The 25,887-nt window shown below is 47.4% G+C and overlaps 1 protein-coding gene across 9 annotated transcripts in view; it reads right to left on the bottom strand.

The window, feature by feature from the left end:
* Nucleotides 1-25,614, bottom strand: part of TTC12 (tetratricopeptide repeat domain 12) — a 33,583-nt gene extending 7,969 nt beyond the window's left edge. For 2 of the 9 annotated variants that reach the window (XM_053270024.1, XM_053270033.1), the window contains exons 1-16: nt 25,469-25,614; nt 24,079-24,156; nt 20,237-20,388; nt 17,176-17,209; nt 15,547-15,624; nt 14,615-14,736; nt 12,218-12,277; nt 9,277-9,348; nt 7,537-7,597; nt 7,123-7,311; nt 6,576-6,645; nt 5,018-5,106; nt 3,052-3,220; nt 1,978-2,070; nt 1,224-1,287; nt 733-867 (exon numbers count right to left, since the gene is read on the bottom strand). In XM_053270024.1, coding sequence (XP_053125999.1) covers nt 733-867; nt 1,224-1,287; nt 1,978-2,070; nt 3,052-3,220; nt 5,018-5,106; nt 6,576-6,645; nt 7,123-7,311; nt 7,537-7,597; nt 9,277-9,348; nt 12,218-12,277; nt 14,615-14,736; nt 15,547-15,624; nt 17,176-17,209; nt 20,237-20,388; nt 24,079-24,139 — 1,449 coding nt within the window. In that variant the 5' untranslated portion in view covers nt 24,140-24,156; nt 25,469-25,614. Of the gene's footprint in view, nt 1-732; nt 868-1,223; nt 1,288-1,977; nt 2,071-3,051; nt 3,221-5,017; nt 5,107-6,575; nt 6,646-7,122; nt 7,312-7,536; nt 7,598-9,276; nt 9,349-12,217; nt 12,278-14,614; nt 14,737-15,546; nt 15,625-17,175; nt 17,210-20,236; nt 20,389-24,078; nt 24,159-25,356 lie in introns of all 9 variants that reach the window. The other 7 variants (XM_053270028.1, XM_053270030.1, XM_053270029.1 and 4 more) reach the window with 7 other exon arrangements.
* Nucleotides 25,615-25,887: the final 273 nt, after the last annotated feature.

The raw sequence follows: 25,887 nt of genomic DNA, 5'->3' as shown, positions 1-25,887 counted from the left end.
CCCCAACCGGAGACAGTATATTTTTCTACTTGTGAGGAAAGTTTACTGTATGTTTGAAGGAAATAATGCTATGGAAGGGAAGAAATGAAGCAGGTATGACTTAACACTTTCTCCAGTTAGCAGGGGCTAAATACTGCATTTACCTGAATAGAAGGTAACTCTGAATTTAAGATGATGCCTTAAAAGACAGAGGTTAAATACAAGTTAGGCCTGTATTTACCTAATAGAAAGGACAGTGAATCTAAGATGATCCACCCATATTTAACGGAAAGGAACTGGGGGGGAAACCATGTCTTGGATTAGGGTAATATGATAGATCTACAAAGAGACACCATTCAAAGTGGGGGCTGTCTTATATGTAGCAGGGGGGGTCTCAGCAACTCTCCGATTCAGCCCAGGAGAGCATCTCTCCAGTGACTGTTGCTGGCGTCTCATGTATATGTGTGGTTAAAAAGAAAAAGAAAATGACCGTGAGCCCCTTTGAGGCAGGGAACTATTTCCTCGTGCCATTTCTTGAAAACGTCTCCTGAAAATCTCTCTTCATGAAGAACTTGAGGATCTTCTTACCCTGTGTCTTTAATATGGGACTACTCTTGTTCTGGTCTGATAATAATAATAATGAGAAGGAATTTGGCACAATGGCGAGGGTGTTGAAGGAGGCAAGAGACGTTGACCCAAGAGGGGCCGAGAGGAGGAGCCTGAGAGTGAAAGAGGGGCCTCGAGTAGACTCACCGCCAGGCTCAGGCAGGCCTGCCAGCATTCCGGGCTTTCAGCCATCTGCATCCGGATGACCAGGTCAGAGCAAAGGTCTCCCATGGCGGCGATGCACTGTGTGAGGGCCGGCCGGTTCACCGTCTTGACAGAACTCTTTGGAAAGAAGGATGAGAACAGGCGTTGATCTGGCGTTTGTTAAATGCTCCCCAAGATCATGCTGCAACCAGATTCGAAATCACAGAAGGTCACTGCATTTAGAGGGCCCCCTTGAAAGGAGCAGATTCTTCACTGCTTTCCTGGAAGCATACATTCTGGGGAAACATCACTGAACAGCGCAGGGGGGTGGGGTGGGAAACAAAACCTTTCCAAAATGGAAAGTAAAGGGACTCTGTCCAGCTGCTATGAAGATTTCATGTCACATCCTTATCTCTCAAGAAGCAATGTGGGAAGGGAAGGGGCCTGGGTGGCGTTCCCAGGGTGGCTGCTTGGGAGAAAGAGGCCTTCCTTACCAGCAACTGTGTGAATAGTGGCAACACCTCCGTGGAGAGTTTGATGCGGCACTGGATTCTGAACCTGTTCGCAAAAGACATCTGATTTGTAGGCCAGGCTCTTGTCTCCTTAGCAGGATGTGTTCTAGCTACCTGCCCTAGACTCTGGCAGGTCCCCCATAGTCCCTACTACCACCATGGAGTTGCTGGGATTCTGGAGGGGCCCAATACGCACAGATCTCCATAGCCACAAGGTTTATATCCAACGACGAACTGCATGACTTGCCAAAACAACGGTGTCAAGAGTTGGGAGCTGTATGAGACAACCCAGTTCTGCCCCACTGCGGCTGCACAAGCCAAAGCCTGCTTGGAAGAGACTCACTGCCTTCTGTCCAGTGGAGTGAGAGAAGTCCCCAGCCTTGACCTTCTCCACAGGAAGAGTCTTTCTGGATCAGACCGAAGGCCCGCGGAGTCCAGCATCCTGCTTCCCACAGGGGCCAGCCAGAGGCCTCCAGGAAGCCCCTAAGCAAGGCATGGAGGCAGCAGCTCTTGCTTGCCTCCAGGGCCACCCTACTTCTGCTGGCCTGGCACTTGCTACCCCCAAAACGACTCCAGTTCAGGTCTGGGGTCTCAGCCTCCTTGGATGCTTCTGTTCCAGCGGCTGCCACCTAGGCCTTCAAGGACACAGGGTGAGAATCCTGCAAGAATTATCTACAGAACGTCAGGATTCCGTTAATCCCCAAAGCTGCAACCCAGATGAGCAAAGAGCACTTACTTGTCCTCCACGATTAAGCTGGTCAGCAGGTCCATGGCACAGCTAGCCCTGCGGTCAAAGACACTGATGAAGGACATCAAGGTCTGCAGCCACCTGGAAAGAGAAAAGCCAGAGTGTCTTGGGCCTGCAAGACGAAAAAGGCAATGGTGGTGGAAATCCGGAGGCAGCTAGAAGGGCAGAGTAGTTCCAGAAGCCTGTGGACAACAGCTGATGAGTCTTCTCAGGAGCGGGCGGTGCTTGTTGCATAGAGGGCAGTGTATCCCAGGAGCAATAGGCAATCCTGGCTGGGCTGCTAAAGTTCAAGGTGAGCCTGGCCTTGAGCACAGAGACTAGGACAAAGCCCCGGAGAGTCCCGGCCATCAAGAGGGCACTGACCCCAAGCAAGGCTCCTGCAGAAGCACACAGGAGAAAGTGGCTTTCGCACAGGCACATTAACAGCCCAAACAGCTTTGATGCGCCTTCTGTCGGGTCAAAAGGGTCACCTCAGGCAGCAACTTGTGGCGGGCGAGTTTAGGGGGAGAGGAGGCTTGTCTGCAGTTTCCACAGGGCCCTTCTGGGGGCTACTTGGGGATGGGCCTTCTCCATTGCTGCCCGGAGGCTTTGGAACATGCTCCCTGTTGGAAGAAGAGCCTCCCCATCTCTTACAACTGTTAAAAAGGCAGTCAAGACACATGTGTTCACCCAGGCTTTTAATTAGATACTGTTTTAATAGTTTGATGGTTTTTTATTGTTCTAATGTTTTCAATTTTAAATTGTTGCAATGTTGTAACCTTTTTATTTGTTTTGTTTTGTTGTAAACTGCCCAGCGACTTGCATTTTGGGCGGTATACAAATATGTTAACTAAATAAATAAATATTTTCCTGAAAACTAGAAAAAGAATGTACCATTCCAACCAGCACGTGGACCTAAGTTAGGACTGGGAATAGAGAGGATGCTGTCTTGCTCCTTCCCCTCACGGCAGAGACTAGAGCCACTTTGCAGCCCTGGCAATTTCCCTGCAGAGAGACACGGGGACTCTGCCACACTTCTGCAGAAGCCCTGGGGGCATTCTGGATTCCGGCGTGATGCCCTACTTGGTGAGGTCCAGGTGTCGCACCAGCAGGCGCCTCCCATTCTCGGTCTGCACATAGAGAGACAGCAGGGCCAAGCACTGCTCCTGGATTGCAGGAAACTCGGAAAGCAACAGAGCGGGAAGCTGCACGTTGACATCAGGGTGGGTGAGAAGCAGGCGCTGGTTCTCCTCTGGGGAAAGAAAAAGGAGGAGGTGACGAGCCTGCCCCAGTGGGTGCGCTAAACGGCACAGTCAGCGTTTCTGTCTGTTTTCTGGAAGCCACTCAGCTGTGTAATACTGTTCTGTCACCTGCTTGAAGGAATCTGTCTCTAGGAGGGATGGGAAAGGACAAGCGTTTAGCTTCCTCGCTCACCATCAGCCCCCTTCCCTTCTCCCTCCCCTCTGCCATTTCTAAAGGGCAAAGTCTACAACTTATACGTGCCTGGGAAGCAATTCTCATGTCTCATTTCGTTCCACCCCTCAAGCATCATTTGAGGACACAAGAAGTGTGAATTAAAGCAGGAACCTCGTGCCTGAGAAGCTAAGCTATTCTCCTTGTTCCCTCTGCCTTTTCCAGACTGCACTCCTGAGACCACCTTCTGGAGGAAGCCTGAGGCCAGTCAGAACTGTGTCCCGGGACAGGGATGTGTACACGATTTTGTCCCACAGACAAATACAGTAGTGGAAAACATCCCATTTCTAAATTTGTTTTGTTTCATAAAAATAACGAGCAACTTAACAAATAGATTAAACATCAGTCAAACTGATAGTTTCAAAGTTGCCATTAACTTTCCCCCCAGGTGACAATGAGGCCATTCTAACATGCCGCTAAGGAAGCCCAGCCCAATCTGGGCTGCTCATAAGAACCGCCTCGGCAGCAACCCCACCCCACAGAGGCCTGCCCGCTAACGGAAGGGAAGGGCGTGAGCATGCCCTTAACGCGGGCTAAATGATCATGTGCTGGTGCTGCCTAGCGCTGAGACAGGAGCAGGCTCCCGGGGCGGGGGGGTCCCCCAAATGCGCCAGACACTTGTATGGTGCATTCTGGGATTTCCGGGGGCCCATGCTGCCAGGGAGAGCCAGTGGCGGTCTTGGTGCGCGATCTGTGTGCCCAGCGAGGACTAGTGGGTCGTCAGCGGGGAAGGTAAGTTTGAGCAGCCTTCCCCACAATCCGACTGGTAGCTCTCTCACGTTATCGTCAGAAAGGGTTCTATCTACCTGATAGCTCTTTGGGTGTGCAGAAATCAGCATGTTAGTTTTCAATACCTGACTGTTTCTCTTAAAATTTAAACTATGTAAGGGAGCGGCATACTGTTGAATTGCCAGGTCTTAACATATTTGCAAGTGTTCCAATCAAAATAACTTCCAGCTAAAGTTCTGAATGTGCTTGAAAACAACATTTAGACCACTAAGTATGCTTTATCTCCCCCCACACCCCATCAAACTTTTTTTTGCTATCGGACAAACTTCTTAGATACTTATATAAAATTAACAAGTTAATAGGTGTTTCCCATAGTCTGGGAAACATACCAGCGGGGATTCGAACCAGCAACCTCTGGCTTGGTAGACAAGCCATTTTCTTTTGCTGAGCAGGGTTCACATTGGTTTGCATGTGGATGGGAGAGCTGTTGGCATGAACTGGAAAGGGCTGGCACTTCTTACAAACCACCAAGAAGCAGTTCTTGCCTCCAAGCAACCCCGCAGAACTAGTCAAAGAGCAAGCAACACCCCCCCAATGGGAGTTTTCTCACACCGACTGAAGGACAGCAGCAGCTTCATTACTGCTCCCTGGGCGAGGGGGCAGGAATCCATGAGCTCGCTGCTAATGCGCCACTTGCGGTTATTATGCTTGACCTGTAAATCTCCAGTGAACAGCAAGGTCTAGACACAATGTGCACCCACACAAGCAACGCTCATTGAAAACAATCCTCTCAAGCACCGCCAGCATCGTAACAGCAGTACACTAATAGCACATTCATGGTGATTACCATTCCCTTTGCAGACTGCTTGCCACAGGAGGAGGAGAGAAATGGAGAATTCCACTTCGGCCGGAGATTTTGCCATAGTGCAGAAGACACTGGAAAATGAATGAACTTATTAAACACCGAGGATGGAGGCAGTGCTTGGGAGCAGTGGGGGGGGAGCCTGCAGAAGAAGAAGAAGAGACACAGAGCAAGTGAGGCATTGCCTTTGACTTCAGCCAACTAGGGATTAAAATACTGGTTGCTTTTGAAACACTCAGGATACTTCTTCAGGCTGGACGTTGGGCAGGGCAGAGGGAGAAAACAGAAGTAATTTGTGCCACATTCGCATTTTTTTTCATTCCCAAGCAAATGATTTTTTTTTCATTTCAGTAAGTGAGACGAAGGCCAAAGGCATTTTTTCAAACCTTGGGAATGGGAGAGAATTGTCAATGGAATGGCAAAAGATGTCCCAAATGCCTCAAGCCAGAGTCAACATTTCTCTAGATGAGTCCATGTCTCCCATTTTTCTCTAAGGCTGTGTGTGTGTGTGTGTGTGTGTGTGTCTGTCTGTCTGTCTGTCTGTCTGTCTGTCTGTGTTTTCCTCAAACCTAGGTCCCCAGATGTTCAATTCCCATAATCCCCAGCCTTTGACCATTGTGGCTGGGGACTGTGGGAGTTGAAGCCCAGCAACATATAGAAATCGAATAAATAACACCAACAACAACATCTGGGGACCAGTGTTCCCTTTAAGGGGGTTTCCCAGATGTTGTTGACTAAAACTCCCATAATCCCGAAGCAAAAGACACTGCAGCTGGGGATTGTGGGAGTTGTAGTCAACATCTGGGGAAAGTGCTTGTGTACAGATTGCCTTCACTTACATACACTCTTCCACCAAATCTCTCTCCTTGATCTGTTCTCCTAAAAAAACTTAAAAGGAATTGGCAGGGAACGTAGCATTACCAAAGGCAGCATCTGCTGCGCTGACTTCACTTGTGCAAGTCAAGTGGAAGGTGAGGTTGACCCTCACTTGCTTTTGTTCTAACCGCTGAAACTTCCCTGGGAATATTTTTAGAGAGAGGATTTTCCTGCAGGATTTATACCGACCTTACTCCACATTGGCTGTGTCAATTTGACAGTATGTTATCCTTCACCTCCTGTCAAGCCCTAACTCCAGGAACACTCCGTGCCTCCCTCGGCTGTCTAATCTGATGTCCAGAAGGGAGAAAACTTTGTTTCAGCTGAAACTGGTGGAGGGTGAAGGGCGCATCTTAGCACTCCTGGCTCCAGTCTCCTTTCACGTTGTGCTTCCTAACTTGCTCTTCTTGCCCTTGGGCCTGACAAATGTGAAACGCTAACCTTCCAGCAAGAGTGTGGAGGATGCGCTCAAGCTGATTTTGCTCAGTGTATCTAAATTTCCAACCAAAAAGGTCACCTAGAAGTCAGAACAGCCTCCCAACTGGCTGCTGGGTTATCACCTGATCAGCCCATCTGACTTTCATAGGGGTGATTGTATTTCTTGCAAACAGTGTGTCTATTGACTCCTGTTGCAATACCTCAGTGTTTTCCTGATGAAAGCCCTTACCGTCGCACGACCTCGTTGTCATTGATGATACTGAATCCATTGTTTGTCCTAAATAAGGTTTGCTCCGTGCCTGTAACAAATGAGATAACCACATCAGGGCAGCAGTCGTTTGGGCTGAAGGATCTCATGTGAAGGCAGATTTCTGCTCACTCAAAACCCAGTGTTAACAGACGAGCTCACTGGAGCCATGGTGATGACAAAGCACTGTAAAAAGCAAAGAACTGTCCTGGTACACACTATTCAAAAGAAAACCCTTTAGAAGCACCAGCCAGCAGCAATTCAGGTTTACAACTGCTGAGAGCCACAGCTCAGTGGTAGAGCACAGAGGGCACCAGGTTCAGTCCCAGGTGATGGGAAGAGCCCGTCTCTGCCTGAGACCCTGGGGAGACCCTACCTACCCTCCAGAGCAGAAGACCAACAGTCTGACGCACTGGAAGGCAGCTTCATCTGTGTTCAAGCTTGAGGCCCCTTCTTCACATGCTACCAAATCCCAGCATTTAGCTCCCAAAGAACAGAGTAAAAAAGCCAAAGGGGATGGGGTACTCACAGTCTCGTATGACACCTGTCAAAAGCTGGATCCCACCTGCGTAGTAGAGGATGTTCTCATCAGGCCTGTTGAGTTTCTGAAGCAACTGGTTCACAGACACAGCCGTTTGCCTTCCGGCTTCCAACTCCTCCATGGCTCTTTCCTCCTCACATTGTCTTTTTTCGTCCAAGTCTATTTCATTGATGCAATCTGAAAGACCAAAAGGCAGAGCACAGAAATGAGCAGGACACCAACCTGACAACAAAAATGAATGGAATAACATTGAACAAGGATAAGTGCAAGGTTCCTGCACCTGTGTAAGGACAGCCAAAGGCCCAGAACACCACGCTTCAAAATGTGGGGAGTTAGTTCTTTCTTTTAAGCTAGTAGCAGGAGGAGAGGAGCAGAAAGCTTAAAGGCTATGATATCCCTTACCTTTGCACAGCTTCTCTTTATGGGGATCAGCTTCTAAAATTTTCTGGTAGCACTCTCTGGACTTAAAAGCAAAGGCAGGACTTTAGGTCAGGGCTAATTAAAGGATGTAAAAACAAAATGTCAGCAATGCAAAGGCCCGATCAGTGGCTACCACTAAACACAAAGACAGCTTCCACTTGTTTAAAGCAGAACTCTTGGCCTCTAAGCTCCCCGTTTTTTTTCCCCAAGGCAATGCTCAGAAACAGTCAGTAGAAGTGCCAGCCAATCCCACTGTGCTGAACTGGTTTTACTCTCCAGTAAGTGGGTTTAGGGTTGCACTGTAAAGGATTCATTCAGGCCATTTGGCAGGAGCTGTTCATGACAGTGGGGGACACCAATCCCACCCCCCCGCCACTGTTTCTCTCTTAGACTGGGACCATCAAAGAGTTGAAAAGCAAATGTTCAAGAAGTTTTCCAATAGCTTAGTCAGTTGGTTAGCAGCAAAAGCAGCACACCTACACATTCTGAACATGATTTCCAGAGGACCACATACCTTACATACCTTATTGTTCTTCTGTCTTTCTAACAAGAGAAGAGAAGAGAAGAGAAGAGAAGAGAAGAGAAGAGAAGAGAAGAGAAGAGAAGAGAAGAAACAGAAAGGAAAGGAAAGGAAAGGAAAGGAAAGGAAAGGAAAGGAAAACAAGTACCTAACAACAAGGAGGAATTAGTGGAGCTCACACTGATATAATCCTGAGTAACCTCTTAAGTGAACTGAGATGTTCCACATTTTCACAGGAATAATTCTGCTTTGACCTTCTTTGGAATTCTGTCCTAGACAATCCTCCAGCATGGACACAGTACTACCAAGTTTGCAATCTGATTCACAGAGCACAGAGATAACGTACTTTCTTACCCCTTTACAACTTTTGAATCATTACTAATTTTTCTGATTGTGCACAAAGGATTACCATCCAGAATTTATAAAATATTAATGAGTACGCTGGCTACTGAAAGCATAGATAACACATTATGGTAAAAGGATTTAAAGATCACTGTTCTTACATCTGGGTTGGAAAAATGCAATATATGTGTGGCAATTTCTACTAATGGGGGAAACTGCTATAACGTTCTTCATCAATGGCACCAAACTCCATCAAGGATTAAAAATAAAATAAAACCTGCTCAGCAGTCTCCAGGGATTACTGGTGATGTTCTGTCCCAAATGCAAATTTCTTGCTGATTTAGTGAGAAGGTGAGATAATAAAAATATTCTGATTAAAGCGAATAATGTGATAAACACCAGTTTTAAAAAGACAAATTACCTATGTTGCTCTGGGTTTTTTGGTTAAATATGTGACAAGATATGTCAAAAAGAGAAATAAAGAGTTGATCAGCTACACAGTGGAGGGGGAGGAACTTCATATGCTAATTGCTAAATATATGAGCGCAAAAATACCATTGATGGAGGAACAGAATAGGAAAACTTGGAACGTAATTATTATGGTCAAATTAGCAGCAATTCAGAAAGCCTGTAATTGACAAAAACATATTTTAATAATGTTTAAAGAACAATGGGAGAAGTTCATTTCATTTTAGAAGAAAAAATTCTAATGAAAACATATGTGCCAAAATTTTGCACTAATTTTGTTTGAGTTTATAGCTCTGCGTTTACGGCCACCACTGACCCAGAAATCACCGCTGACAGAGGAATAAGTTGATGCAGATTCACAGGAGGAGAATGCCTGCAAGTCCAGGTCTTACCTGACTGTACTGCTTCAGGGCCAAGTATGATTTCCCCATATGGAAGAGGGCTTTGATGCATTTTTCATCACACTGTATTAAACAGAATTATTTAGCAAACCTTTGCAATCCAGGGCTACAAGAATGCCAGCACTCCTTCACGACCAGCAGGCACTGCTCTGTGCTTTTAGAGAACTACTATTTGGGTTCTGTTTTATAATTAAATAATAATAATAATATCATTATTATTCATATACAGCTTTTCTACAAAAAGTTATCAAAGTGGTTTACATAGCAAACAGAATGAGAAAGAATAAAGTGCCTCATTAGGCCAGAGCAAAGTCTAGCCACATACGGCCAAACACTCTGAGAAGGAATGCCACTTCTGGATACTCAACAGCACCCACTTCATGTGATACAGAACACCACAAGCATGGGAGAATCAAACCTGTTTTTAAGAAACCTGGCCCTCTGGAAATGGCCTGGAGTTGGCTGACACCTAAGTGCTGGCCAGCATGGTTTGTTAAGCGTCTTTCCATGGCTGGTGAGCACAGAAGGCTGGATTTACAATGTTCAGTGGGGTTTGGGAATTTGAAGATGGCGACGCTCCTAGAGTTACAAGAAGCAAAGTTACGTAGATCTTCTCTACTCTCTGAGGATGCCTCGTACCAGGATGTGTAGAACACTCTTCAGCCTCCCCCATTCAATTATACTGAAATGCAGCCATTGTTTAGGCTGGCAGATTCCCATCAGACTTTTGGAAAGGCTGCAGTTTTGCTGTACTACAGCTGACCTGCTGTTCAGCGGGGGCCCCTAAATCAATGGCACTTATGCTATTAGAAGTGACAGGGGAAACAATCTTTCAGAAAGCTTTCAAGACTTGAGTTCCTAAGTGGACATCAGTCTTCTCGTCTCAAAGGAAAGTGACAGGGACAAACTGCCGGCACTGGACAAGGAGCGGAGCTCTTGGGTGCAGGGGCTTCCTGGATGGCAGCCGAGGAAAACATTCACTTCGTGCCTGTTGATGGGAGAAGTGCCGCATTCAGTCAGAGCCTGATGCTGCCACTACGGAGTCCTCTCTCAGCACAATGAGCAAAGTTCTCTTGGTAACTTCTTATCTCTGTAATTCTTTTTTTTTTTTTAAAGATAGTCTTCACACCTCATACACAATACACCAGTGGGGGCTGAAACATGCCTCAGAATCACAAGAACTTTGCTCAGTAAGGAGCATGTTCTCAGGGGGCTGCAGAGTCACTCCCTGGGATCCTTCCAAGCTGCCTGGAGTGACCCCTCCTGCCACTGTGCTCCTTGTCCTGCAAAGGAGGCATTCTGTGCTGCCTGGGGAAAGGGCTCCCTTGAGCTCCACAGGCTGCCCTACTGCCAGAGCCTTCGCTGCCTCCCTCTGGGCTCCCATGGGCTAGCTGCACAGCTGGGAAGGGAGGTATCCAAGAGGGCATCTTTCTCATGGGACTGCTGGGGGACACCTGGAGCAGAATTCCTAGGCAGCCCAGAAAAAGGGTTCCCCCTTGCCCCTTCACGCTACATGGCCAGACAAGGGACCTGCCACAAGACAGTGGAGGCCACCCATATCTAGCAAGGGGGGGGGCTTCCCCAACCAAGATGAGATGCGGCTACTGCCAGCATCCAGTCCAAGGAGCACAGCTGGACAAGTGGCCACTGCAGAGAGCAGTAGGGGATCCTCCACTGTGGAGAGAACTGCCTAACCATCTCAGGCAGCAGAAACAGGCTCAGTAGTTATGAGGAAGAGGAGGAGGACTTCCTTAAAAAAAAAAAAAGGCAAACAAACAGTCAAAGAAAATCAGGTTCCAACTGCTAGCAGATCCATTGCTCTCGCACCTCCCAGTCACGGAATGCCTGCCATCATGGATGCGGAGTTCATCTCTTCAGACAAACGCTGCTCTAACTGTGAGTGGAACCCTGGCAAGGATGACTGATGGGGCCGGGGCAGGACTCCTGGCTCCGTTTTACACACGCCTACAGCACTTTACTAAGAACATCCGAACAGGGCTCGTGCCTAATGGAAGCCAGGGTTTTAAGAATCATTTTGCATGCAACATTGCTCGCCTCTTCTTGTTATAAGCAGCAAGCAAACGTCGCAAATGCTGGAGAACTGAGCCAGAACACTAAGCTCACATTTTCACACAGATCTCAGGAAGCGCCACCAGATAATTTATCATTAATTACATCCGTGTTTTAATTAATATTTGAATTTAAACAAATGAAAAGCTGGGAGATTTATGCTCTGACTTCGTGGAACTTATGTTAATCTCCTTAGCACCAGGACTGCTAGCATCTCATTTTTGTTTTAAATTGAAAGATACAATTTCCAGGGAGGCACCAGACTATCTTCTGAGGGAGTGCAGCACCCACTTTGATCCTTCACTCATAACTGAGGTGACCCTTTTAATTCACAGAACTTTCAGCACATTTGGCTTCCAAAGCGGGACATTTTCGTGTCATTCCCATTTGGGCCCTGGGCATAGTTGGAAGGCAGACAGCATGGTCACCTGACCAAGGCTCAGCAGGCCTAGGCCTGGTCAGTGCTTGGATGGGAGTCTGCCTGGGAACCCCTTGGTAATATGCCACCTTGAGTCCCACGAGGGAAGAAAGGCAGGCTGCACAATTAACCACAAGGCACTGAGGGTGAGTAAGCGACTTGCCCAAGACTGCACAAGGAGTCTGCGGGAGGGACTGGGTTTGAAGCCCGGCCTCCTAGATCCAAGAGTCTCTTTTCATCGGCAGGGCTATACTGCCATTCTCAGTGAAACCTCAGAGCAGTAGGTGAGTGTGTGGTGGAGGAGGAGGAGGGTCATGAGGCAGGAAAGCCCAGAAAAGTGAAGAGCTCGCCCTCAATCCTCACGGACAGCAAGAGGCCTCCCTTGGCTGCCTGCTTTCCCACTTCAACTCTGCTTTTACCTTGGAGCAAGTGAAAAGCTCTTACCCTCAGAGCCCAATCGCAGTCACTGATGGCTTTTTCATACTCCTGCAGCTTGATGTAGGCCTGAAATGAAATGGGCCGTCAGAGAGGTATGAGTTTAAGCAGGGCAGCTTAATCACAAGATGGTGCATTCCCATGGGGCTTTTCTTCAGCAAAGCACTCAGACAATCTTGACTAATTTATTCAAGCAATATGCCTCAACCCTCGGGGAGGGCTGGGAAAGCTGGCTTTGGTGAAATCACTGTCTTCCAGACACACTTGAGTGCCCGTTTGTCAACACGCCACAGAGCTAGCAGACAAATTAAACCAGAGGACACGGGGAAGGGTCAACCGTCATGGCATTGCCTTATGTCACAGGGTCAGTGGCACAGAGTTCCAGCCCCGTCGTAATTTCTCCTCTAAGCACCATTCACTGGGACAGAAGGAGTTCCCACAACAGTAGTGGGCCGAGAGTTAAGGCTCTAAATTAGAGAAAGCCCTGACTCCTTGGGGCGAGGGAGATGGAATTCTGCACCAGTGGGGTGCCTTGCAAGATACGAGATCCCAGAGAAGCTGCCCATGTGATACAGCAGTCTCTAAAATGTGTGACAAACTCATTTTAGTAGTTCTGAGAGCACCAATCATGATGCAAAGTGCATCTTTGCAAAGAGTGAGAAGTGACCCTTACAAGCCCTCAAAGGAGCCACCCAGGTGACAACTGTCTGGATCCCCAGTTAGGCACTGCAGCGTGAAACGTGCCCCAGGAAAAGGAGACAGCTTGTCCCTGACACACACTATGCTCACCACAGTAAACTTGCAATGGATCAACCTGCCAGGTCCTGGAGGCCGAGTTGGATGGGACCTCCTCGGAAGAGGAAGGGGAGTCGCCAGCAGCCCCCAGTGCATGCTGGGACCAGGAGAAACAGACTTCCCCCGGTGGGAATTCCAAGGCAATGGCTTCAAAGGCCACCCCACCCATGGACCCCTCTGGATTCAGGAGCTCACACATATTGCCCGAGCCACTTGCTGGGGCTCCCCTTATGCAACAGAACCCTATCACCACATTTTGGATCCCAAGAATAAAGATGGTAGTGAGTCTGCGAAGAAACCGCTGTGAGAATGTGCAAGGCCTCTCCTCTACAAGCAACATCCAGGGGTCCAAGACTGGGAACCCCTCATCTGGACGAGGAAGGAAAGAGCTGAAACAGAGGGTCTGGTGCTCAGCACTGGGCACATTCCAAGCTGGTGTGCTCCACTTCCTTCATCAGATCCGTGCCATATGCTGCTGACAGATCCTTCCCATTTCCAGCCTAATTTCAACACATGCAGATAGGCTGAGGAAGCAGCCCTTAGAAGCCAAGGGTCGACATTGTCTCCAGCCACTTTTGAGCCACAGAGATGCCAGATGGCTTGGCTTGGGTTCTTGGCACTGCTCTGGGAACTGTCTCAGGGTGACGACAACAGCAAAGCTCAAGTTGTGCCTTTGGAATAGAGCTGAATGCAGGGTAAAGGGGGATGAATGAAAGAACAGAGTCTACAATACCCTCTTAGTAACTTTCTATCATATTTTCTTCTAAACATTCCATTAATATTCATTGTTGAGAACATGGCAAGATGCAAAGCCCATCAAATCCTATTACGAGGAGAATGAAAGGCGAGGTGAGCACTTGCGGAGAATTTGCAGTTTGTCTGCAACATGCCGAGACTCCAGAAAAGCCTACGGAGGCCAGTTCTGCTCTTTCATTCCACGCTTCTCAAGGTTTGCTTCTGCCTCTCAGGAGCATCTATAACACTTATCTTGTTTTATGTTTGGTCTTGTTCCATAAATAAATAAATAAATATCTATATCTATATATAGTTTGAATTGTCTGTGTCCCCAAAGGCAAATGGATCTGGAGGGGGGGCATGCTGCCTTGTGCAAACTCACAGTTGCTACAGTAATAAGTCCTCAAGGAAATCGCATCCATCTATCACTTTCTGAGTAGCAAATGTCATGGGCTTGTCATCTCACTTACCCGTTCCCCCCCCCACAACTGAACACCCACTTTGCAAGTCAGAAGAAATGGCACAGGGGGCACCAAAAGGTACAAGGCTAAGGGCAATCAAGCCAAGGCCAAACAGACCTGGGAGCTGTGCAGCACATGAAGACAATGGATATTCTTCAAATACGGGAATATTTTGCATGACCCAAATGCAAAAGGGTTGTGAGGAAGGTGAATCGGGATGACCATTCTGAAGCCCTGCAGAGGCTAGGTAATGTATTTGCATAGTTGCTGTCTTTAAAAAAAAACCCAAATCATTCTTAGCTGCTCTGAGAGCCCCCCGGGATGAGCAGCGGGCATGCAACTCCTCCTCAAAGTAATAAACCCTTTGCACTGAGGAGCAAATGAGCACTTGGCCTTGCTCAGGCTCCCGACTGACCTGGGCTCTGTTGGTGTACAGCACCTGCATGTCTTTCTGCTTCTTCAGGCCCTCTGTGTACTTCTGGATGGCCAGTGCATAGTCCCCTTTGCCGAAAGCGTCGTTCCCCATTTCTTTCAGTGCTGCAAGGAGGATAGTCATATGAGACATGGGAATTCATTGTCAGGGTGAAGGTCAGATTGTTAGCTGGAAGGCGGATGGAAGAAAAACAAGGAGCTAAGTCTGAGGTATTATTTCAAAGTAGGCACCTTGACCTGCAAGGCTCTCATAAGCTTTTCCTGGAGGGGGGGGTCCCCCAGTTGCTGCTGAACTGCAACTCCCCTCCTCCACAAACACAATGGCCAATGGCCCCTGCCCTGTCCAGTTATCATTAGCCCAGTTTAACCAGGCAAAGAGGCACCTTTTAAGACAGTGGCTCTCTTTTATTTAGCCAGGGGAGAGGAGCTGTCCCTGTTCATCGCAGCAGAGAGTCCCTGCAGGTGGCTGTGGCTAGAGTTTCCCTTGTGCTTCTTTCTGGAGTGCGAGCCCCAAGCAGGCAGGGCATCACCCTCTTGTGACTTCTGCTATGAAAACTGCTTTGAGAACTTTTGTGGTGGTGGTGGCTGAAAAGTAGTATATTAATACTCAAAATAATAAATAATAATGTCCCTTTGTTAAGGCTGAGTTGTAACAAACCGAGGCTATAAAATGTGACCGTTTTTTGCTATATCCGATAACGTATCACAACCAGTCAAATGGTCAATTATTCGTGGACTGCTTAAATGCCTTCTCGGTGCTGGTCCTGAGAGTGCCAGAGGTTTGGCGTGCCAAGGATCGCTCCCTCCACAGCCCCATCACACTCAAGTTATCTCCTAATGCAGCAGCTTCTGCGTGGACAGTTCCGCCTGCCCTGTGACAGACACACAACCAAAATGACCCAGTTCAACAGTTACCATTTGCTAAGGCTTCATTTTCCTTCCTTCGCTTTGCTCGCTCTTGGGCATCCTTTTCTACAGCAGCCAAGAAATTCTCTGAAAGCCAAGAAAATGGAGGTGGAAGTTTAATACAGAGAAAAAGAGTTTGATCCTTTTAAACAAATGAACGGACAAAAAAAAAGAGGTCAAATTGCCAAGCAGAATGAAGTCATTTCTGAGATGCAAAATGGCAATCTGAAAAGGGCCATTTTATTAAAGCGGCACCAAATCAGAAGGGGTGCATGTGATAACCTTCCATCTACAGAGACCCATAATGCTGGAAATGATTTTAATCCTTGCCTTTGAAACAAAATGTGTCTGTACAAGACCAGGGCTTTCTAATTTCTGGATAATGAAACGCAATTATCAAATATGCTGAAAAAGCACCAATGATCCAGGCCATTTGGGCTTATTATGTACCTGACTGAAAATGTGGGAACTTGGGAGCTATTTTCTTCTTTTCAAAAACCTACAGAACTCCAGTGCTTTAGGATGTCACTAAATTAGAGAAGGCAGTCTGCAATCCAGTCCATCAATGAGATGTAGACAGCTCAGAACCAGGGAGCTAACGAAGAGCCGGAGGGCAGATTCTGAGGCAGATGACCACAGAGCACTTGCAAGGTCTAGCGCAGTTCCCGAGACCAACTGCCTTCTGGTCCCTCCCCACCAAGAACTCTGACCATGTGCAGCCTTTCTCCCTGGCTCTAGCAGAGAGAGAGAGAGAGAGAGAGGTCAGACAGTGAGGTACCACTCCCCCCGCCCCGAGATGTTTATGGTTGAAGAAAGAAGCAGAGATCCTAGAGCACCTTTCTTATGAGGCAAGGCTACAACACCTGGGGCTTTTTAGCTTAGAAAAAAGACGACTGTGGGGAGACATGACAGAGGTCTGTAAAATCATTCATGGTGTGGAGAAAGTGGAGAGAGAGAAATTCTTCTCCCTCTCACATCACACTAGAACCAGGGGTCATCCCATGAAATTGACTGCGCAGAAATCTAGGACCAACAAACAGAAGTACTTTTTCACACAGCGCATAATCAACTTGTGGAATTCTCTGCCACAAGATGTGATGACAGCCAACAACCTGGATGGCTTTAAGAGGGGTTTGGAAAGCTTCATGGAGGAGAGATCTATGAATGGCTACTAGTCGGAGGGCTACAGGCCACCTGCAGCCTCAAAGGCAGGATTCAAACCCTGAAGGCTGAAGGTGGGCCAATGGATCTTGTTATTACGGTTTAACTGGATTTTGCTGTTATGATTTGCCTTGAGTGTGGCCTATACATTTTACAGATAAAATCCAAACCAACAAACCCTAAATACCAAATAGACACCCCCTCCAGCAGGGAGCTCCCTCCACACAGAGGCGTCTGCAGGGTCTGCAGTCGTCTGTTGTGCTCATCCTCCCCTGCTTCCTCACCAATGCGCACAGCAGAAGCATCTCTTGGGATGTGCTGAATCAAAACCCATTGACATACAGGCAGCGCTTGAAACATACCAACAACTTCTAGAAAACCGAAAACCAAGCTAGAGGCTGCTTCATCTGCACACCACAGTGTTTCGTGTGGCATTCCAATCTGAGAGACTGTGCAGTGATCTAACCAACGTCATACCTGGATTCATCATTTCCTCCTGATCTGGCAAGCCCTAAAAGGAGAGGGATTGAACAAAAAGTTAGCTGCAATTTCTGAGGAGGGGCACATGTCTGTGTCTTGCAACAAACAGTTCAATATTGTTCTGTAAAGTTACGTCCTGCATGAAAAATTGGAGAAGGGAGACAAACCAATCAGGCTCATTTTTCAAAGCCACTTAAAGTCCCTCTCCATAATAACCCATACCTCAAAAAGAGGAGCAGCGTTTCCAGAGCTGTCAAAACTAATTCTATCGGGAGCATTAAAAAGCCACAGGAAGGAAAACAAACAGAAAAGCCCAATAATTCAGGGCTTGGGATACAAAAATCAATTTGGCAAACAATTCTGGAGACACTTCAGCTGGGTAAATTGTAGCTGCAGGTTGATGCTTAAAACAGCAATAATGGCACACACTATTGTACATTTCATAATTAAAGCTCCTGTTTGCAGAAAACTCCTGCTTGCAACCATAAAATGTTTAGGGAGTCAATCCTGATAAGGTTTCCCATCAGCACAGAACCAAAGAGCAAGCATAACTGGGTCCAGAGCAATTTAGCCATGCCTGACTAATAATGATGGTTCCAAGGTATACATAAGGTACTCTTTGTTCAGAAGAGGCAGTGATCAATGGTTTCTTCACCAGTTATAGGGAAACTCTGGCCTGAGGGTGTTATGCTAAACACACCTTGCGAAGGCAGACAAAAGGGACAAAGCACAGGATGTTTCACTGTGCTATTCAAAAGGGAAGAGTAAACTTCTTCTTGGACAAAAATGAGCTGCTTCTTCGACAAAGGCTAGGAAGGGAGAGGCCAAATGAACTCATCAAAGTTTATCTCTCAAGTCTGTCAGAGTATCTGTGAGCAACTAAAAACAAGTAGACTTCCAGCATCTTGAGCTAGCCATTCACATGCTCATTAGCAAAGGAGCTAATCCTTTGCTTCCTTATCACTCCTTCCTGAGGAGGTGCTATCTTGACTTAATTCACTGTGCCAACTACAGGGAGAATACTTGGCTTATTCTTTAAAGAAGAGCTCTTGTTTAAATCAACTCCACTTCAGCTTCCCACATGTTGAGTATTCAGGGGGTGACCACCAGGGGAGGCCCTTCTGCAGACTTGTGCTTTGAACTTGATGTAAGAGTTCCTTTTCCCAAGCTGCTTGCCAAAGTGACATGACCTTTCAGTCAGCTGCAGGTGAAGCAAAGTGGGAATCTCACAGTCCCGTGGGATCCAGAGTGCAAAACAGTGATAACTACAGGCTTGTAGTTAAAAATATAGAGGAGTGCTGCTCAGGGGAGCCCCTGAACAGGCTCTCATGGTAACAAATAACAATTCTGTAGGCTCCATTAAAAAAGTGAATCACCATCACAAATGGTGCAATGGTGTAATCAGAGATAATCAAAGCAAAACTAGGTAGCATTCCATCAAAACTCCAAGGCTATATCAAATATAGGATTTCGTTTTTCATAACATTAGCACCTACTGAGTTGTCTCCAAACAAAGTTAGTTATGCCTAAATAATGAGAAAATGAAATTAATGAGGCCTGTCTCCACTAACTTAAATTCCATCAATTTCGACGGGACCTGTCACAACCAACTACCCACTGTTTTGAAAAATGTTTTGCAATGCTAGAGCAAGTTTAAAGCACACTGGAAATTGATACAGTATAGCAATTATCAACATGCAGAAAATTCTTAAATGGCCTTCTGTAGCGGATTAAAGCCTTTGTCTCAGAGCAAACACACATGAGGGGAAGAAAAATGTTGACTCATCCCTGCTGCGTTTTCTGGCAAGGCTTCTCCTAAAACCTTTCTGTAATTTTTGGTAGGTTCAAAAGGCTGCCACCACCACCCGCTTATCAACAGAGTTTAAGCCCCAACCCCCTGGGCTTGGGGTGGAATCTCAGGGAAACTCTCTTTCTTTTGCTATTGGAAAAATACAAAAATTTTCCACATGCAAGCCTACACGTGGTGAGAAAACTGATAGCTGTTGACCACCTAAGGCATGTTTGCACCAGAGTAAAACTCCCTTTCAGCTCCACCCCCTTTCTCCTGAGTTAAACACACCACTTGGAGAGGCTTGTAAAAGAAAAGAACAAAAAGAAAGACAGTTTTATTCAAATGCTACAGACTGCTTCCGTTTGAGGCTTTCTCAGCTTTTAGTTACAGGTATAAATACTCATAAAAGGTAAAATGTGCCGTCGAGTTGGTGTCGACTCCTGGCAACCAGAGAGCCCTGTGGTTGTCTTTGGTAGAATACAGGAGGGGTTTACCACTGCCATCTCCCGCGCGGTATGAGATGATGCAGTAGGTTACAATAATACTTCAAAAAGCACCCCGAATGATGTTGGGGTGGCACTCTTTAAAAATCGTGGTTACCTAGTTGCAAAGAACAGATATGTAGGAAAATACAAAAGCACAATTAAAAGCTTCCAGAGTCTTTTGCAACTCCCTGGCTGGATGAGCAAAGGCTAGTGTTTCTTTGTTTAGTTATGTTAAAGGTAAGCAATAATAGACCAGTATCAGGGATATACAAAACACACAAAGAAACTGAAAGGCTAATACAAAGTCTGACTAAACAAATTTTTCCCTAGACTAACTTGCCGAAGCCAAAGCCCTGGCTTCTGTTTCTTGAACTCACCAAAATCTGGTTGAGGATTCAAGCTTTCTGTCCTCCTGGCTTCCCAGGACCTGCAGAGGCATTTTCCTGCAGCCAGTCTTCACGACCACATGTCCTCCTCTGCACTCCCAACCAGCTTCTTCCCTGACAAAGAGCTCCTTCTTCCACCCAATGGCTCTCTTGGTTCCACCCACCTGGTGTGCTGATTGGCTGAGCCCTGGAGTTCACCAGCCTGTCAGTCAGGACAGGGTTCACTTCTGGTTAACTCTTTATGGGGGGGGGAGGGGTGGCTGATCACTACACCTTCTATGAAGGCTGAGGAGAAAACTGAATGAAGGGGAAACCTGCACTCCATTACTAGAAGTTCTGTCCTGGATTGCCGTATCATGATCAAAAAACAGAATTTCTTACAACATAAGCCTTACCATACTCCGTGTGTTGATGAGTGTTCTGTCTACCTTGGTCTTGCATTTGTTCTCATTTTTGACCGTTGTGGAGCTGAGTCTTTTCTCTGTATCTGTGATGGCTTTTTCCTGGATAGCAGGATCTGCAGAATTCAAGCCTTGAATCAAGTTAGCTGAAAAGAGTAGAAAAGATAAATAAGTATAAAACAGGCGAGACTCCAGACAAAACTGGTGCGAAATCCTGACCCTGAGTCATGCATACCTTTGAAATTCACAAGTTATGCCTACTTGAACATTCCCTCTCTGTGCAGGGTGTTCCCTTCAAACTCAATGGAAGAAGCAGAACAAAAGAATATTCACACAGATTTACTGCCCAAAGGGTCAGCTCTGGCAGGCACAAGAGTGTGTGTGTGTGTGTGTGTGTGTCCACGCACATGCACACGTTGAAATTCCTGTGTCTTTTAAGAAGACTGCCAGGTAAGGGTAAAACAAGGGTGTCTCCACTTTACTAAGGATCACCTCTGTCTCATGTCTTAGCAGGTGTAGAGATTGCTAAGAGATATCCCACACCTGTCCCAATAAATGACACCTCAGAGGTACTTTCTTGTGACCCTAAAGCTCTGGTTAGAATCCTAGAAATCTAATATATCATTTATTTTAATTAATTAATTATAGGTCATACATTTGAAACTGAAATCGCAAAAAGAAACAACAAAATTGAAAACAATAACAAACATACATAAATGCAGAGATCTGAAGCTGCTTTTTACTGAGTCAGATCACTGCTTCCTTGAGCTCGGGATCGTTGTGACTGGAAGCAGCTCTCCAGGGTTCCAGACAGAATTCTTTCCCATTCCTGCCTGGAGATGCTGCCAGCTATTGAACTAGGGACTTTGTCCACATGCAAAGCAGGGACTCAGAGCTGTGGTCCCTCCCCTCTCCTCTAAAACTTTAAAGCCCCTGGTTCCATATGGATTTGTTGTCGTTAATGAACTCTGAAGGACTCCGACATCAGGTGCAACTCATCCATCAGTTGGAGTCTGGCAGCCAACATGCTCAGTACAATGAGATGCAAATTATGTTAACTGCATCTCAAATGTGAAACCAGCTGTGCCCTCTGGCAGGAAATAACTTTTTGATGTGACCTCAATGCTGGACAAATTGCCCAGCTTAGACTCAATTGAGGGCTTTGCCCGCACATGGCAGAACACTGCACAGCACCTCAGAGATATGAAAAGAAAAGTGTTTTGGGGAGGCAGAGCAAGTCGGCCAAGATTTTTAATTCCAAAGTCAGCGTTTTATCTCATTGCACTCATTGAAGTCCTGGCTGTGTTGTGCCTGTGTTTTGATGGAGAAATGGAAGACCCAAGCAATAATTGAGATTTCTCCAAGTAGTGAATTAGAAAGTCAATTTGAACCAACAGCGAGCATAAGGGAGTAGAGGAGAGATGAGTCAGGGATTCAGAAGAAAGGAGCAGAAAATGGCCCAAACAATGACAATAATCTTTTTCCTTCTCAGATGACCCAACTAACCCCCTCTCTATACCATTCAAGTAAAGCAGTCAGCAGAGGAAATCAAAGCTTGCAGAGAATATCAGACAGTCACTAGAGAATACAACCTCTTTTTCTATATAATACAGAGATGGCCCTGTTAGCGGAAATGAGATTTCATTTTTATCTTTCCCATATAAGAGAGGTAGGATATCAGTGTCAGAACTTTAAAAAAATTAGATGTGAAACGGCTACCCATCTAAAAATTAGATGTGAAATGGCTACCCAGAATTACATCATGCAGCTGATATTCCAGTCTCCAAACACTATATGGGAATCTGGGATGAACTTTACATAACTAGCCCAGTTCCAAGTACCATAGGAGTTCTGATGTGCCCACAAAGCTGGGTATTGGTGAGCTTATTGTGACATGCAAGCAACTGGGAAAGTTTTGGTCCTGGGAACGTAAAAGCCGGTTCGAGCGCTGGTTTGGCACTGTGTGAAGGGGAGCTGCAAACGAGAGCTTAAAGAAAGTGAAGATCAGCTCCTTACCTGCTCTCTGTTGCCACGTGCAGCTTCCTAGTGGGGCAGCGCTTGGCCCAAGTGCCCCCCCCACACACACACACATACGTAGGTGCCATCTGCATGGTCAGCAACACCATGCGTCCACACAAGGCACGTGGGAGTACTTGGGCCAAGCATCGCCCCAGCAGGAAGCTGCATGGGGCAGCGGTCTCCTATTGCCTACTCCCTGCTCTCCTCCCTGCAGCACCAAACCAGTGCTCAAACCTCATAAAATTTCCTTTTAATTCTTCTGAAACATTAACTGGGGTTTTTCCCACCCTTTATATGCCTCTGAACATGCACAGAGTGGGGGAAAGCATGGAGCAGGGGGAAAATGTCCACTTTACTAGTATAAAGCTTTAATTAAGTGGTAGTTGCAAGTGCCTTGTAAGGAAGAGAACATAAAAAGAGGCGGGGGGACCCCAAACAGAGTTGTCAATATATTACAAAGGTGGAGATTAAAACTGAAAGCATACTAGATACAGGCAATCAAGGCTAGCAAGTATTATAGCAGCTGAGCATGTAAAAAAAACTTCAAAGGACCTCATTTTTTATAATACTGGTACACAGTATTTTCAAAACAATGGCAAAAGCATTTATTGCAATCTCCTTGAGGGAATTATGACTTAGACCCAATTTTCTGCCGCCCTTCCATCAAGGAACTCCATGTTGAGAGTTGGGGGCACCACCTCTGTCATCTCACTCCCCTTCCAGTCCTCAACTCCGATTTGCTATTCACACTTCTAAAGCTCCCTGCTCTCTGGCTGAATCTCAGAGGCAGGATTATGTACTTCAAAGAGATTTTGAGATTGCATAAATGAATTTATGTTTATACAAAGGGTTTTCAAAATTCTCAGAGGAAATTAGATGACAAGACACCAGGTCTCATCACCATTAAAAAAAAATCTCACAAGACAAGGTTATCAACAGAAAGCTTTAAGAGTCTTGATTATCATGATATAAGATAATTTTAAGGTAATTTTTGAAACACAAAGAGTAAATAAATCAGAAGTATTACTTGTAGCAGACTGACTCTCAGATTTATTTGCAAGCTTGTGCTTTCATGTGATCAAACATTTTTATGTCCACAATTGTATCTCTGCGCCTCTTATGAAAATCACAGTTCTAATAAATTATCTGCTCAAGCTGTTTATCTCTTTGGTGATAACACTGCTTCCCTACATTATCTTTTGGTTGGGAAGGACCTCAAGTAACCCAGTAACCCCAGACAGTTGCATTTAACTTGATCATAGGTGAAAAATCCCATGGGAATCAACTAGAAAGTCTGTTAAAGTGAGCACAAGAGTCCCGAAGCTCCTTAAAAAAAACAGGTATGCACCAGGTATGGGTAACTGGTTTTTATATTACAACCAATGTGCGAATCAGGAGCAGGCAACCTTGGTTCACCAGCAGTTGTTAATAACTACAACTCCCATCATCCCCAGCCACAATACATTGTGACAAGGGATGATGGGAGTTGTAGTTCAACAACAGCTGGAGAACCAAGGTTGCCTGTCCATGGTGTAGATATTACCTATACATGTCAAAAGACAGCCTTTTAAAACAAAAATATTGACAATTTGGTAATTTTTTGCTGTGATTATGGTCACCATTAAGTAGTGCAGAGGAATCTAGCACCAGGAACAGCTGCCCCAATTGCAGCTGGGAGTTACTTCTCTGGAAAGTAAAGTGCTGTCCTTGGAGCACTTTTCCTTTTCCTTCAGCGGCACCTGGGCAGTGCTCCGAGTTGTGTGTGATGGGCTCAGCTCAAGCACGGCTCTGTGCAAGCACATTTATGATCCACTTACTAATGTCATCCACATCGCAGAGGAACTTCTGCAAATCCCGTTCTTCTTGCTCCTTTGACATCTTGACCCAGAGAAAATCTGTATGAAGGAAGAGCAAGAAAGACACTGTGACAAAACACTCCCAAGTTATACCGCCACGTTTAACGCTCGCCATCTTGTGGTTGTTTTACGGATTTGTTAGGTATCGCTAACAGCCGTTTCTGATGCTGCTCTGAGATGTGCCTGTAGCAGACATAAGCAGGATTCCCTTCCCCAGCTCTCCCCCTCCTCACAAATTTCTGGCTACTACAATTACGTGATGGGGCTAGTGATTGCTGTTGGAGAATCCACAGCACGACAGCCTCACAAGGCTCTCATTTCCATTGTCTCCTACCTTAAAAGCCAAGACAATCTCACCCGGCAAACTAGTTCCAAGTCTGTAAAGAGCCTGCTACACATCCTCACGGGCAAGAATGCGCCAATACTCTCACAGACACAGGCGAAGGAAGTTTCTACGGCACCTTGACCAGCTCGGGGGTCAGGATCCCAAAACGCAGGCATGACTGGCCCTTGGGAGGAGGAGGATGCTGGGGAAACCCCAGAGGGCATGACGCGTGTTTTAATGGGAGGCCAGGGAGCTGCTGGGTGGTGAGTTGCAGCCGAGGCGGAGGCGGAGAGGAGATGGGGAAGAAGGCTGTATGGAGGGGCAGAGCTTGCAGGGCCTGCAGGGGTGCGGGCCCCACCTTCTTTCCCTCTCCCCCTTTGCAAGAGAAGTGCCTTTGCTGGTGGAGGTGCAAATTGCCCTGGTTCGGCCCCTCCTCTCTCTCTCTCGAGGCCTGGTGGGCATGGGGGGGGGCTCCTCTGCTTTAACCCCCCCTCCGCCCCTCCCCGTCTCTTTCCCTGCAGACAAAATTAGCCGGTTGCCAGATCCACGGGGAGAGTGTTCGACCAGGGGCTCCTCCCAGCCTCGGGTCGGCAGATGCTGATGGACTACGACTCCCATCACCCACAGCAGCCACTGCTCAGCATCATCTGGGGAGGCCGACAGCCCCGTGACGCAGCCATAACTCTCACTGGGCGATCTTGGCCGCCAGCCTCAGCCTCCAGCTCTCGCCCCGCCCAGCTGGCCTACCTCACAGGGTTGTTGTGGAGATAAAAGAGCCACCTATGCCCCGCCGGAGGGAAGGGTGGTGGGAGAGAAATGCAGTCAATCAATCAATCAATGGGGCCCAAACCAGCTGCCTGCTGCCCTCCCCCATCGCTGCTGCTGCCCCCCCCCCGGAGAATGACCGATTGTACCTCCCTCGGGGCAGGGACCGCTCGGACTTGGCAAAGGAGCAGCGCTGGAGGAGGGCAGACCGGAGGCAAGAGCACCGAGGAGGGGTGGAGGGCAGGCGAGGGAGGCCCGTACCGCCGCGGGGGTGGCGATTCAGGAAGGGTCCCGCCCCGGCGCTTCCCTGTTCCGGCTACAGGCCGCGCCGCGTCCCGGCGGTCTCCATGGCAACGGCTCGGCGCCCCGAGAAGGCGGTCAGGGGGCGGGGATATGCAAAAGAGCATGCGACGGCGGGAGGGTTTGCAGAGCGCGGGTTTCCCGAAGCGGGGAGCGCCCCCGCCCGGCTGGTGCTGGTGCTGCAGCGCCGCCAAGAGGCGCCCTTGGGGAGGGGGGAGGGGGCCGCCCTCTGCGGGCTTTGCTCCTCCTTCTCCAGCTCTAGCAGCGCCGCGCGTGCGCAGTGAGTGAGCGAGCGCATAGAGCGGGCGGCAGCGCCAGGTCGACGTCGATGCCCGGCGGCGGCGTCTTGGGCTCCCCCCCAGCTTGGGCGCTTCTCCGCT

Source organism: Hemicordylus capensis, chromosome 8, assembly GCF_027244095.1.
Source record: "Hemicordylus capensis ecotype Gifberg chromosome 8, rHemCap1.1.pri, whole genome shotgun sequence".
Lineage (NCBI taxonomy): Eukaryota > Metazoa > Chordata > Lepidosauria > Squamata > Cordylidae > Hemicordylus > Hemicordylus capensis.
Note: the sequence above shows the minus strand (reverse complement) of the source record. Positions and strands in the feature narration are given on the sequence as shown.